Source organism: Lates calcarifer, linkage group LG24 (genome assembly GCF_001640805.2).
Source record: "Lates calcarifer isolate ASB-BC8 linkage group LG24, TLL_Latcal_v3, whole genome shotgun sequence".
Classification (NCBI taxonomy): domain Eukaryota; kingdom Metazoa; phylum Chordata; class Actinopteri; family Centropomidae; genus Lates; species Lates calcarifer.
Genome location: NC_066856.1, coordinates 13872134 through 13887394, shown reverse-complemented (window position 1 = coordinate 13887394; position 15261 = coordinate 13872134). Strand labels below are relative to the sequence as shown.

Here is a 15261-nt window from a genome sequence, read left to right as displayed (position 1 = left end):
GTATTGCTTCATAAAGAGTGAACTAAAATTTGTGATTTTGTGTGAATTGTTGGCCCAGATGAGTCTTAAACTTTTGTTCATGCTTCTTAGCAGCTCAAAGATATAAACTCAGTGTGTCAGCTTATTGCCAGCACCACTTTCCGTGAGGATCTCACAGATGACAGAATGACAGATCAGTTCTCTAGCGTTTAGTTTCTTGGCCACAGATATTAAGTGAAGTCTTAAAATTATTGTGATGGCATTTGTCCTGAAGAAAAAAAGAGTTTGAGATTTGGTAGCAAGCATGTTATTGGGTTCACTTGGGTAATTGCTTCTTTCAGACACAGTTCTACTTTCGTCCCTGAAAATACAAATACTGTTTCAAAACAAATATATCAGTGCTAGAATTCATGCATCCTTTCTTTCCCTGTGGATTAGAGCAGCTGTGTGGTGTCCACATGACACATCCAGCACTTCCAATACCATAATCCTTGTAATTGTCATAATATGTTATGGAGAAGGTGGAGGATGACACGGGGCAGGTGTGAAGTCAGACTGTGATCGAGTTACCAACCTGTCATGTGTTGCAGCTAACGGCCCCACCGCTAAAGAATGTCAAGGGCCAGAAGGGCATCAGTTCCCTTTTAGCCCCGTCTTTGTGTTTATGAGTATGTGTGTAAATGTGTTCCTCTTGTGTTTCCATAGATCCATGGCGTGTTGAGAGTGGTGATGGAGCCGTTGCTGGGTGATATGCCTCTCATTGGTGCTCTGTCTGTGTTCTTCCTCAAGAAGCCAGTAAGTCCAGATGCTGATAATGCAATGCTAATTTATTCAATTAAACCTGTTTAATAGAGCTGTAGTTGAAATTATAATGATTTGAAATACAAAACTAGGTATCTCCGTAATGTTTTCCAGCACATGAGATAGTGCATCAATATAACTGATATTCCATTTGGTGTTATCATGAAAAGTTTTGTGATGTATACCTGCTCTTTGTTCTTAATACTCTATTTTTGCCAAGGTTGGCCCCATTGCTGTGAATATCACAAAATGTCCTGAATATCTTTTATACCCCAGTTTGGTTCTCAGTGTATTTTTAATTCTCACAAAATCCTGTAATGTTGCACCTCATAAAATCAATTGCTCCTGCTTTGCTAATCTGTTTGCCTTTCAGACAGCAACAGTGGACATAAATTGGACTTTAAACGATCACTTTATAAGTCAGATCACAGCTGAATCACAGTATAATGGGTTTTTTTACATTTTACAGCCCCACTTTGATTTCAGTCTGTGTTTTTCTTCCCTGGCATTGCAATAAACTTGTCTATGCTTTTAAAGTGTAAACTATACTTCACTTCATCTCACACTACTTTTTTCTCAAACAGTTGTTTGCACATCCAATATTTTCCGGTGCACATGGCATCAATCTTCCTGCTCAGCCCCTGTGCAGAGCCACTGCTGCACAGCTTAAAAAATGTTTGACCGATTTATACCAAATGGGAGGACCCAGTGGAACTATAGCAGAGCTTTAAATAGCTGCAGATCAAGCCAGCCCTACTTTGGAAGATTTTTCTACAACAGGCACTCCGCTAAAGCTCAAGGTGGAGATATTACTGTAGGAGGCTGCAGGGAGAAGGCAGAGGCTCTAGTCAGTAAATCGTGGTACAGTCCCACATGTATACAAAGACACACACTTATGCATCTCAATCCTCTTGCTTCCAGATGAGGAATATTAAATTGGTGTACTGGAGAAGAGAGAAAATTGCAAAAGCAATTTCCTGTGGTTTAAAAAAATCACGACACTGTGTACTGTGGAATCCAATAAACTCGTCGTCCCTCTCTCTCAGGGTGCCATATAAGGCTTGATCCTGAGTGCCAAATGAAACAGAAACATTTCCAGACCATGAGAGGTCTGGGCCACATCTGCCTGTAAAATTGCACTAATGCCACTCAGTGCAGTGTAAATAAAAATATGCAACACACGCACCACTAAAGAGATTTTATTGCTCCTGCAGTAGAGTGTTCACTATGACTAGTGATATTCTGAATTATGTATTGATTAAGGCTGTCAGATGTCCAAAATAATCACAAATTGAAATCACAAAAGAATAGTTCAACACATTCTTTTCTACATTTTGGTACAGATGCTTACCAACGTTCATGGCATGAATTAGATGAGAATTATGAAACCACTCTCATGTATGTATGCCAAAATATGAAACTACAGCTAGCCGATGTTTAGTTTAGTGTAGCATAAAGACTTGAAACAAGCCAAGCTAAGCAAAGTGTTTCCTGGCTGTAGCCTCAAACTGAGTGTACAGGCATGAGTGCTGTTGATTTTCATATCTAATTTGTGACAAAAATGTAAATAAGCATACTTCCCAAAATGTTAAAAAACTATTCCTTTCATTTGCTATTTGCTCATTTTATATTGTCAACAGTCCAAAACCCAAAGGTATTAAATTTTTAATGATATCACACAGAGAAAAGCAGGAAATCCTCAAAATTCAGAGGCTGTAACCTGCAAATGTCAGGTTTATGGTTGGAAGATAGTGATGTCTTCAGTAGTAACCCAAATACAACCAGGCTGCTTTAGAGTATTGAGGGTGTGTCCTTCCACACCATATTCTCACAACACACAGCCCCCTCCCCTCATCATTCACACTTGCAGCCCTGCAGTGCTTCCCTCTTCCCTGCAGAGCTCAGTGCATCTGCTGCAGTGTAAGCATCTTGGGCAGAAAAGTAGGGTGGGAAAGGCTCATTAAGAAAACAGTGCTCCTTCAGCTTGGAGACAGAAGCAGATCAAAGCTCGCCAAGAGGCACACATGCATCCCATGTGTCAGCTGATGCTTTTCACACCTCTCTTTGATTCTGTCTTCCCTTTTTCAGATTTGACATACCTGCTTCCAGTTTCTTACTCGAAACTGAATCAAATTGGAAAACAATTTATCAGTTCCTGAGTCCTGTATGTGCTGGTACCATAGAAAGATATATTCTCCCAGACTTAATTATACCATGAAAACTAATGAGACTGGAGACCTGCTGCTGCTTCTGTAAATATTTCAGTGAGCAGGTGTTTTTGTATTTATTTCCATTCAAAAATCTGTGCTTTCTGTCCTGTTGTTATGATTCATAAACTGTTGCTAATTGCAGCATCCACTGAAACACATGAAGAATATGTGAAGCCAAAAAAATGATGTGCAGTGATAACCACCAGCCAGAATAAGTCACACATTGTTCTTGAATAATTAATACAGCAACAATATAGTAGATTAAGTAGTGCTTTGCTTTCAAAATGGACCAAAACATTAGCTAGTTATCCACAAAACTTTTGATTTATATTACTTTGCTGCAACTTGTGTGGGACTCTTTGTAGCTGCTGTTATGAATCAGTGGGGGATTTGTTGGCCAGACACCAATACAGCAAGTGGTAAATGTAGCACAGAGGGCAGGAGACAATACAGTTAAGTGTTGGGATAAATTTAAAATCTTTCACACTTTCCACTGGTACTAGTATGTTCTCTTTTTTTCCCTGTTCTTTTAGATTCTAGACATAAACTGGACTGGTCTCACCAATCTACTGGACATTCCAGGGCTCAAGTAAGTCACTTAAAACCAGCTTTTCTTGCTGATCAGGAAAATGCCTTTGTGGCTGTTAGAAAGAAAATGAAAATGAAATGGTTTTTGTAGAATTTGGTTTCAGGAGCCTGGACTTTTGAACTTTTCTTTCATGCCATTTATCACTTATAGGGTTCTACCTGATAAAGGTAATGCAAAATTGACACATTTTACCTTTCAAAAATGTGCTAATTATTATTTTTAAGAATATCCATAGCATGTTTTTAGGGATTTAGGGCAGGACAGATTCAGTGTAGGGTTCACTTATGAATCACTTTGGAGTCCATTGACTTTGGAGTCACTGGAGACTGTCTTTCTTGTTATCTGAGAAGATAAATTCCACCCAATGTACTGAAGATGTTTTCTGCCAAAGAGGTTTTCTGGAATGTTTCCTTACCTCTGATGCCTCAGGCGTCCTTGTCCTTGTTACTGACGTGATTAAGAGCTTGACCAAACTGAGCTGATTTAAGTGAACTTGTATTTTTTCTATTGAGCACTTTACAAAAAAGCACTGATATTAAACATAATGTGATCTCTTAAATATGTGTGAATTGTGTTTTCATACACAGATTACTGTGAACAATCAAATTAAGATTACTTCATGGTCTAACTGGGCTAAAAAAGGTCAGATTAGGAAAAGTGCTGTTTATAGACTGTTTCCTCATTCTTGCTAATATTAAGTGTCTTCTCCCCTGGGGTTGTTGTGTGGGCTGAGCTGAGAGTAAATGAGAGTCGATTAAGAGTTGCTAACAACCCAATACAATTACTTGCTGCGTCTCAGCAACTCTCTTGAGTGGCTCATACATCATTTACACCCCAAATAATGTGACACATACATAAATGCTGCATGTGAATTTCTGAGATTACGGCTGCTTGTCGTATACCCTGCAGACATGTTGGCACAGGCAGGGCTGAGTGGACAGTCTCCTTTAGCTCCTCAGCAGAGGGGGGGTGTGTGTGTGTAATGGATCCATGCTTGTGCAATGCAGTATGGGTGTGTTTGTGTGTACACATGTGCTTGTGTTGGTTGTGGAGGTTGTCCAGCAGACAGACAGCATCAGCTGCCTACTTGAAGGATTGCCCAGTGTGTCCCTCTTAAACCCTGTTATTATTAAGCAACGTACTCTATGTCTTACTTGTTTATTTACTTGTTCTATTATGTCATGACTGTTGAGTTGGTTTTAAATTGGAATCAAAACAAGACTAATAAGAGTCAACAGCCATGCTAGTAGCTTTGTGAGACTGTGCTTTGGCAGAGCAGTGCTTTTTTCAGTTAAAGGCTAATATCAGCATGCTCACAAGGACAATGCTAACACAATGAGTGTTCAGCAAGTATGATGTTTACCATGTTCACCATCTCTGGCTGTGTTAGCTAGCTAACAAGTGATAATTAGCACTTAACACAAAGTACAGCTGTGCAGGTATTTGGCCACTAGAGGAAAAGACAGGGGATCACCAAAGTGATTACAATTTATCCTCTGGAGACAATGACTGTCTGTACAAAATTTGCAACCATAACTGTAAGCATGGCTGAAAACATTATTGTCTAAGGATGATAGTAACTAACTAAAATGAATGAATAAATGGTCTTACTTTTGTTACTGCGTATGCACACACACACATAAGCAGGTACTGTACATGGGGGTGTTCCAGTGTTTACACCAGGGGAGCAACAGAAATGCAGCAATAAGCACTGATGCAGCAGGAATCCCATTACACCCTCAGCTTTCAACAGGAGAAAAGCTCCAGCTCTGATCAGTCCCCCACCTGAGAATCATAATGTCTCTAATCGGCTCACAGAGAGGAGCTGTAGCATGCCGTTTCATTGGAAGATAAAATGAATGTTTCTCCTGACTGCAGACAAACGCAGATGGTTAAATTAAGTTCATTTCATTGGAGTTTTTGTCAGAGTAGGTGGTCGCGCCTGTGCTGCTTTGTATTATGTAAGAAGAGTGGGGGATGTTTCTGTTTTTTAAGGGATTTCTTTCCCTTTTAAATCTTTTTTTGTTGTTTTTGCACATGCAAAAATGCATAGACAAGAACAAAAAAGGGAAAATGAAACAGGAACAATAACAGCTACCTGTTTTAGAACGACGTTCATTGTGCACATAACTGAACATTTCTTCCCTGGGAGACTAGAACACAAGGAACTCTAAGGTCCAGACAGTGAAACATTCAAATAAACAAAAAGGCACACAGGCAGACAGCATTTTTGTCAGAATAGAAGACAGTGTGGTATCAAGGCCACAGAGCAGCAGCTGACACTGTTTCAGGTGCATGGAAGGGGAGGTCTTGCAGGTTTCCTCCCATCTGTCAAAACGCGGTTGCCAGATCTGAAAACTATTTTCCTTGTTGTCAAGTGTATTCCAGAGTCTTTCGAGGTGAAGCACATTTGCCAGCATTGTGACCCAGATATGGAACTTAGGACTTGTTTCTGAGTTTTAGTTTCACAGAACTAGGCGTTTGGCCAAAAGGGTACAGAGAGAAATTGCTAATTTCTCATAGTTGATTAGGAGGAGGGAGAAGAGATTAGACCATATATAGCCAGCATGGGGTCTTGACAGGTAATTAAATACAAAGTGACAAGAAGGGTTTCAGTTTTGGGCAGGCCCAAAGCTGGTGAATGATTGTACCTATTTCCTGTTTACATTTCTGAGATGGGGCAACCCTGTGAAAAATGTCATGTGAGTCTGGATTTGGTATAATAGGTTCTATGCACAACTTGGAATTAAATTAATATGTGTCTGGCATTAATTGAAATACAGTATATATAGTTCCTGCCATATCCCGAGGCTCACTCCTGGAGTTCTTCTCGCTTTTTAGTATTTCCAGTATGTATCCCTGATTTAAAAAAAAAAAGTTTCACATTATTAAGCCCTTGTTTGCCGATGGACTTTAGATTTTCAGTCTGAGTGATCGGTTGGCCTTTAGCTGCTTTAGTTGTTGGTGTGCATTAAGGTCAGGTGTGCTGTGGCCTATTTGCTGTATCAGCTGACTGTGAAGAGGAGATTAGTGGGTGTTGTAGAGTGGATGTGAGCCTAATAGTCATAGGAATAAATGTGTACACTGCCTTACAAAAGCAGAGAGCGGTAGCTACAGGAACAGTGAGGCTAAGAAAAAAGGCTTTGGTGTTTCAAGGCTCTTAGCCAACTGCATAACAGATATATAAACTGCAAAAGCTTAATTTTATGCCCTTTTAGGCTGATTATTAATCACCTAATCATATTAGTCACTGACTTAACATAAAACTTAAAAGACATTTAGAAATGAAACTTTTTGGACAATCAAAAAGCAAACAGGGAATAGGAAAAAGTTGTTAAATTAGCTTTGGTTAAGCATAGTCAGTTGAATCGTGTTCTTGTTTTGGGGAACGACTCTGGAACACAAGCTTTTTATTCAGCTTCCCTGAAAGCATCCTGTACCTAATTTAACAACAAACCTAGGAGAGGGGTTCCCTAAATTTATAAGACCAATTACATAGAGGTTGTCATGTAGCTCCTATAAGTTTCTACACTGGTGGACAACTAGAAAGCACATGGGACACGTACATCAGGTCCTTTGTAATAGTAAATGTCTGATTTATTAGGCTACTTGTCAACTGATCACGTTGTTGCGTCTCACATGGCAGCACTTAAGTGTTTCCTACAGCTCATTTTGTAGATTTAGCCTTTGTTATTTTGAGTACTGAGATCACTCCAGACTCCAGAGACAATCTTAGTTGGTATGTCGGGCAGTTTATGGACACCTTTGATTAGGATATCCACATGATAAATGGACAGTTGCGCTGTAATCACAACAGGTTTTCTTCGAGGGACAGGCTGAGCAATAACATTGGATGATGAATTTTTATTGTAATCCAATTTTCTTCTAGCTGTGATTGCAATTTTCCAGCTGTGCCAGCTGTGCAGCTCAGTGAATCAAATGAAACCAAGCAGTAATTCCATTCTCTGCCCTCACTGTCACTGTTGTTGTCATGCAGTGTTGAATCATTAGTGATCAGATAGACAGTCAGAGATTTCTTGGCGAGTAACAGCAACATACTTGAACTGACTCCAGTTTTCCTACTATCTTCTCACATGCAAAGTAGAAATGTACTGTACTAAGCTGAGATTAAAAGAGAATATTTATAACCCAAGGGCACCCTTACTGTCTTTTAAATAATTCATTGCTTCATTCTGTTTATCTTCCGCTCCTCACTTCTCTGAACCCCTTCCCCCTCTCCTTGCAGTGGCTTCTCTGACAGTCTGATTCAAGACATTATCTACAGTTATCTGGTTTTACCAAACCGTGTCACCATCCCACTGGTCGGGAACGTGGAACTTGCCCAGCTACGCTTCCCAATGCCAAAGGTACTAATGCAGTTTTAAAATGCTTCCACTTAAAGCAGAGGTTTAGTATTCCTCTTCTGGCCATCTGTGTTCATATGCTCAGCTACTAACCATTGAGGGAACTCAAGGTAAGTAGCTGAAAGTCCTTGATAGTTAAATCTCATAGGTTCTATGTACATTTATTAAAATGGTTTTCTGCAATAAAATAAAATTGTTTTCAGGGTCTTGTAAGTAACTGTCAGCCTTAAAACAAAATGAAACAAAAACTGCAAAAAAAGTATGTCAAGACTTCAAGACTGCTCCCATCTGTATCCGTGGAAACAAGATAAACACTTGAGCATGTTTCAGTGCATTCTGCCACTTTCACTTTAATGTGGAACCACATCAGCTGAATAACTGAATTAATCGACAGCAATTCTGATGGTGAAGTCTGTCAGTGAATCCTTCATGTAATTCATCAAGCAGTAATGGAAAAAAAATAAAGATTTGTTGTATTGTATTTTATGTTATGTTAGAAGTTTATCGAAATCAAATTTAATGTCTTTGTTGGTCTGGACAAAACAAATCTAACTGTTACTATTTCTGACATCTCACAGTTGCTTAATGGAGTAAAGGATCAGATCAACTGAAAAAATGTGTTTATAGTGGCTCTAGACAAATGTATACTTTGTATCTACACAAACTACCTAGCTTTTAGTGGAAGTTCTACAGTTCAGGGAAGTAAAAATAATTACAAGGAAGTTCATAAACTGTGCTGTATTTCAAATTTGCATGCAAACAGATACGATCTGTTATAGTTTATAATGATGCACAACACCTGCTACCATTCAGACTGCATTTGCATTTCTTGTTCAGTGGGTTCCCCTAATTATTAGAGTTAATTTAAATAAGGTCGGTAGAGAATTTAATAAAACATGAATGATAAATAGTTTAACTCTGGTAACAAGCCACAGTTTGCTCTTGCAGTGTCTTATATAGAACTACCCAGTACTGTAGGTAATGTCACATCTTATCAACTCTGACTCCATCATGTCCTCGAAGTGTCAGAGGCTGCTATTTCAGACTTGCTCCCCTTCATGCTGTGCTCTGCATGTCTCCACAGGGTGTCCTGAGGATCCACTTCTTGGAGGCCCAGGATCTGGAAGGGAAGGATAAATTTCTGGGGGGGCTGATCAAGGGCAAGTCTGACCCGTACGGTGTCCTGCAGATTGGCAACCAGCTGTTCCAGAGCAAAACGGTCAAGGAGAGCCTCCATCCCAAGTGGAACGAAGTTTACGAGGTGACAAGTTTGGCTTGTTTGTTGGAGCAGGGGGGTTGGGCATTAACACCATTGCAGTTTGAATTCTACTTGCACTATCATTTGGAGCCTGTTCTTCCAAGTTGCATTAACATAAATCATCTGTCTGTTGGCTCAACATTCCTGTTTGAAGAAACATCAGTATGTTCCTGTGTTTGTCAGGCCCTGGTGTATGAGCACTCAGGTCAACATCTTGAGATTGAGCTGTTTGATGAGGATCCAGACAAGGATGACTTCCTGGGAAGGTGAGTCTCCCTCATTTCCTGCCCTGCTCTCATCTTATCTCACATATTTCACAAGAAACTAGGTCTGACTGATAGTAAGAGCCCGCTTTGTTTGTTTGCCAGATATATATAGACAAGCTAAGGATCTGGTACAGTGTTACATATTACAACTAAAATACAGTGTTGAAACGTGAGGGGGCAGTGTGGAATTTATATGTGCTAGTAGACATCAGTTAAAGTGAAGTAGACATGTTATCCCTCAAGCTCAAGGGCAAAGTCAATGATTTTGCCCCAAGGCTGTAACAATGCACCCTGGCAACACAAGGCAACCAATCGATAACTGGACCCACTCTGTTCAGATTAATAGGTGCATTTTCTCTGTTCACTGTTTGCCATCCCGATTTGAGTAATTATTTGTCATTATTCACAGCCTTATGATCGATATGACTGAGTTGCACAAAGAGCAGAAGGTTGATGAGGTAAGATGCTTCCTATGGCCATTCGTATTGTCTGTTGTACATTACACATATTGGGAAATATGCTTATTCGCTTAGTTAGATGAGAAGATCGTTACCCCTATGCCTATATTTATATGAATATAAAGCCACAGCCAGCACTCAGTTAGCGTAGCATAAAGACTGAAACCAGGGGAAACAGCTAGCCAGGCTCTGTCCAAATAATTGTATTTCCAAAACTGTTAAGTTATTGCCTTATGCACTGTTGTAGCACAGCTCCTAAAGGTTGGTGAAACAGTTTTCAAGCCAGAAATGAATGGTCTGGCTCCCCCAGGAACTTTAACTTTGATGTTTTGTCTCATTATTCCAGTGGTTTGACCTGGAAGAAGCGCCTACTGGGAAACTCCACTTAAAACTGGAGTGGCTATCTCTGCTCTCCATTCCTGAGAAGTTGGACCAGGTACAGAAGTGAAAAAAACTTTTTAAGACCTCTACTACTGGTGCAGGACAGTAGAAGCGTGTCACTGTTAATTCACTTGCTACCGATAATGGTGGTTTGGTACATGTCAGTCACTTTTCTCTGTGGTGACTGCCTGTCCCGTCCTTCCTGTCCAATTAGGTGCTGCGAAGTGTGCGGGCAGACAGAAGCCTGGCTAATGACGGGCTGTCGTCAGCACTGCTGGTGGTCTATCTGGACTCAGCAAAAAACCTGCCAGTAAGATAATACAATGTTCAATTTATTTTGATGTTGGCAATGCTATTATTTTGATGCGGTAGCTTAATGGACATCCTTAGGCACTTGTGCTAAAGTATAGCATCAGGCATGTGTAACTTCTTGCTCTCTTCCCTGAACATACACACCACATTTAGCAACACCCTGAACCAGTTCAGTAAGAAATGCCAGTGTGTTACTCTTATTTAAATAGGGATTGTGGGTCAACGTGCAGCCATGCTCCACTCCCATTTATGTGCCATAATGTTTCACGCTTTGCAACTCTTGGGTGACATCATCAGTTTGCTTTTTATGCTCCATGAACCAAACAACCAGGGCAGGTTGTTACATTTCTGTCCTCATCATCCCTAGCTGCCCTAAACCTGGCCATAAAAGAACAGCTGTGCATTATGGATGTAGCCTATAGTGCCAAATCAACAGGTTTTTTAGCAAGTTATATAATCAAGTCAGAATCTGTCTCATATCAAATTTTTATAGCAGTTGTAACCTTTAAAACCTCTACTTTTCAGTAGCTTAGAGAAACCTTGTGAATTTTTATGTTTGTCTAAAGAAGTTTGAAAAGCTGTCACTGCACCAAAGGTCATAAAACTTACCTATAAAGAATCTGGGGTCCTTCAGTTTAATATCTAAATGGGATTTCAACATTCAGTGCTCTTAACTTTACCATCTTCTCTTTATTCTTTTTTCTTCTTCACCTAAGAGCGTCTTCACAGGCAGTTTAGGCTGTGGAAACTTAAGTGAGAGGAGAGCCTCTGGCCTTGTCTTTTGCGAGACCAATGCCTCAGAGTATAGAACAATATTTGTGAGTCCACGAGAACGTTTGCATCCTGATGGTGTTAGCATTAGTGGTGTGCAGTGGTGTGGATTGGACAGTAATGGGAGTCCTTAAAACACGCATGTGTTAGCTACACGGTTTTACTGCAGTGTCTAACGAAAGTGACTCTGAGTCTCCAATAACCATTAACACGGAGCAGATCCTTCAAAACAGAGGACTCAGCCATGCGAGCAGCGACGTCTGCTTGTTATGCAGATGCACATTCCACTAAATCAGGTGCTTAGTTCAAGGCTGAAATATGAAATACCTACAGTACAAAGAGCTCACCGACAGAGCTCATAATGAGCAGATACAGAAAGCCTGGCACTTGTTAAAGAAGACACCAGTGTGTCAAACTAGCTTCTCTGAGTCTTCCTTGTTGGAAATACCCTCATTATTCTGCCCTCATTATTCTGACCTGTGTTTTCATTGTTAGCGCCCTGCAGTGTCAGTACTGTCATCCCTCACTCTACTTTTTATTTATTGCCCCTTATCATATATGTTTCAGTACATATTTCAACATATTTTCTGGGTTTTTTTTCTTCATGCCTCTTAATCATGCTGAATCACTCCCATCTTATTAACTCTGGGTGTGATTTTCTCCCCCAAATCTCCTTGTGGCTTAAAGAGCAACCTGTCAGATTTCACCTATGACGGGTTGAAGCAAGTCTCAGTCTTTAAGGCCCTGAAGGTAATGTGGGAAAAATGGACTGCATGTACAGATCACGCCCTGTGTTTCATCCGTGTTGGCCCTCAAGTGCACCATCCACCGTCATGTGATTGTGATGATTATGAAAAAAAAAAAACTAAAATGTGCATGAAGATGGATGACTGCATTCTCTTTTATGCCTTGGTTGTGCCGTGCACCTCGTTTGTCTTATTTGTAATGACACATGATTTTCCACACTTCCCAGCTTGTGTGATTGTGCATGCAAAAGTCTAATGTTGAACTCAAATGTTTCTAAAGTGAGAGAACAATTTTCAATCTTCAGTCTTTATGGTTGATTGAAACTGTGGCCACTTTTGCAGCGTTCATATCAAAACAGAGACTGTTCTCCTGACCCGTATCCAACAGTCCTTTACATGTGCTTTCTTTCATTGTTTCATTGTGGTTTTCAACGGCAAACACACAGAGAAACTCAGCTTGTGTTACTAAATGTAGAAGCTGATCATGTCCAACTCATGTGAGAAACTTATGATCAGGAATTCAGGATAAGGAACCCAAACTTGTCAGGCCAGCATTTCTGCATTTTCCAGTGCTTGATAAACTGCCAGATATGTTTGCCCAACAAATATACAGATACAGCAGGCACTGAGTGTGGCATTATGTGAGAAAACTTTACATTAATACAGCTGGGAAGAGGCAGGCAGTAGGAACAATGAATGTTCCTGTATTAGGCCCATTAACCACTATCACAACAACTATGATTGCCTTGTTTAGTAGTCACAACATGAGTAGGTGATATACTGTATTACAAAACAGCTGTTCGTACTAAGCACAGTCTCAGGTTACACAAACTCTTTCTCAGAAATCAACTGCTACATTGTTCTAGTGAGCAGGCAGTCACTTCTTGCTTTTAACACTTCCAGGAAGTTTTAAGCCTCTCATTGTCACACACGGCAGCACTCCCTAAATTCAACATTAAAACTCACTGCAGCATTGTGTGCCAGTTTCGTTTGCCATTACTGGGCAACTGAAGTACAAATACTTCCAGTTTACCCCTAACTAGCTTCATTCTTTTTTATCCCCGGCTGCAGGCTAGGTGACAGACTGAGCTTCTGCCTCTGTTTGTTTCCTCAACAAGAAAATGGAAACCTGCTTTGACTCTGACAACATTTTATAAAATGTGCTGCGGTTTTTCATCAGGGTCTTCTTTTGCCATCACTTCCTATCACAGTAGAGACGTAAGCAACACATGTTAACACATCTCTAAGAAACATTGCATTCTACAGATCTGAATACATCAGTGCACTTGGGATTAGGCAATATTTTCGCGTGTGTGGAAAACAGACAACCTTGCCAGGAAACATTTTCACAGCGTCATTGTTTGCCTTTACACCTTAGTGAAAGGGGCTTCCCTGTTGGTCAGCAGATTCAAAGGTGGATTGGCTGCATTTGACCTATGACCTTTAACCCACAGCTGTGCAAACAATCATGGGTCATGTTTTTCCTATCCTCAGAAATTTGATTTGCTGCTCTAAAATGTAACATACCCCCAACCTGTAACATTCTACAATAATATGACATCTAATACAAACAGAAATAAGAACATGAATACCATATCAGGTTTTTTTGTTTTGTTTTGTTTTGTTTACAAGTCTTTATATATTTTACTCCAAAAGTACAATATTTCACAAAACTCAGACAAGGAAAAACTTAAACAGGGGAACCTCAAACCTCAAGAAGCACCACAGAGCAAGGATTCCTCTTCCTGTACAGACACATGCAAGATAGGTGTCATTTATACCCAGTAGGCATAGGCATCAGTGGTAGAATTACAAGTTAGAGAAACGGAGCACATTAAGTACAAATATATAATATTAATAAAGTGAAACCCAATGCATTTCATTTTTTATGTCAAGTGCCTTATCAGTTCAAGCTGTAGCATATTAAAAAAAGTGTGACTGTGTTAAGCAGCCTGCATATACAATGTGGAGCTTAATTCTAATGTTGGTGAGAAATAGATGTCAAATTTAAGCACTATCCTCAAGTGAAAGGATGAGTTAACAAGAAAGTTAAGACTTTCCCTCCATTGTCATAGCCTCTGGCCTGTAGATATGTAGGGTATTATTATTCTGTAAGGAATACTGAATAATACTTAGCTGTCAGAACTCAGCATGCTAAAATTAGACTGCAGAGGAGACAAAGCTTGGCAGTCTCCTTGGTAGCCTCTCTGCCTGCAGCCCTGCTTGTCAAAACGTATGGTAATGTTCCTTCCCTTTTGAACTACAGACTCTTTCACCATTGTGTATTTGATACAGAGCTCTCAAGAAGCTAATGTTTGAGTTTGGGTGTAATTATGTTGTCCGTTGCTGACGGGTACCCATTGTGTGCCACAGTGAGGGGGGGAATCAGCTAACACGCTTCTCTCTGATTCTTTAACAGTCTGCAAAGAAGAGTAGCAGTGAGCCCAGCCCTTACGTCCAGTTCACTGTTGGACATAAAACACTTGAGAGTAAGGTGGGTCATATAAGTATCCATTAGTATTATTGTATTGTCCCATTTTGTCCTGGCTTTGTACTCCTAAAATGATGTATTGATTCGTGATTTGAGGTTATGACAAGAAGAAGAAGAAAAATTTAACTTGTGCTGGTGATTTTCCCTCCAATGTTACGATATTTTAAGTTGCTAAAAGCATCTAGACAAACAAAGAATGAATACAGTTGTTACTTTTCCCTGACTATATCTCACATTCTTGCACACACTGACATATCGAAGCATAAACAACACATCTCCCTCTTTACCTGTCTCTCTCTGGAGTGTTCTGTTACAGAGTACTTCCCTCTGACTGTGGAATTAAGAGAGAGATGAACTGAAAATTGTTGTACAAGAAAAAAAGATGAGGAATTATAACCACCGACCAATATACCATTAAGTGTTGGCTAAAGCGCTTCTAGGCTGACATTAAGTGTGTTTACCAGTAATTTCTCATGAGAAATTTCCATATAGGGTTCAAGAGGGAAATTATTCAGGAGGAAGAAAGACATAAGTGGACCAAGTTCTTGTTGATGCTAAAGTTTTAGGTCACAGAGAGTAATTGGTAAAGTTTGCATAAACTTAAGCCTTGTGTTTTTCTGACCTCTGCTTTACTT

At 39.9% G+C, this 15261-nt stretch overlaps 1 protein-coding gene across 3 annotated transcripts in view; it reads left to right on the top strand.

Annotated features, from left to right (window-relative positions):
* esyt2b (extended synaptotagmin-like protein 2b) overlaps positions 1 to 15261 on the top strand; it is a 28467-nt gene that overhangs the window by 8211 nt on the left and 4995 nt on the right. Inside the window, exons 6-15 of one of the 3 annotated variants that reach the window (XM_018695386.2) lie at positions 685 to 774; positions 3524 to 3579; positions 7826 to 7946; positions 9028 to 9204; positions 9385 to 9467; positions 9877 to 9925; positions 10272 to 10361; positions 10521 to 10616; positions 12077 to 12139; positions 14555 to 14629. In XM_018695386.2, the coding sequence (XP_018550902.1) occupies positions 685 to 774; positions 3524 to 3579; positions 7826 to 7946; positions 9028 to 9204; positions 9385 to 9467; positions 9877 to 9925; positions 10272 to 10361; positions 10521 to 10616; positions 12077 to 12139; positions 14555 to 14629 (900 nt within the window). Of the gene's footprint in view, positions 1 to 684; positions 775 to 3523; positions 3580 to 7825; positions 7947 to 9027; positions 9205 to 9384; positions 9468 to 9876; positions 9926 to 10271; positions 10362 to 10520; positions 10617 to 11334; positions 11437 to 12076; positions 12140 to 14554; positions 14630 to 15261 lie in introns of all 3 variants that reach the window. The other 2 variants (XM_018695385.2, XM_018695387.2) reach the window with 2 other exon arrangements.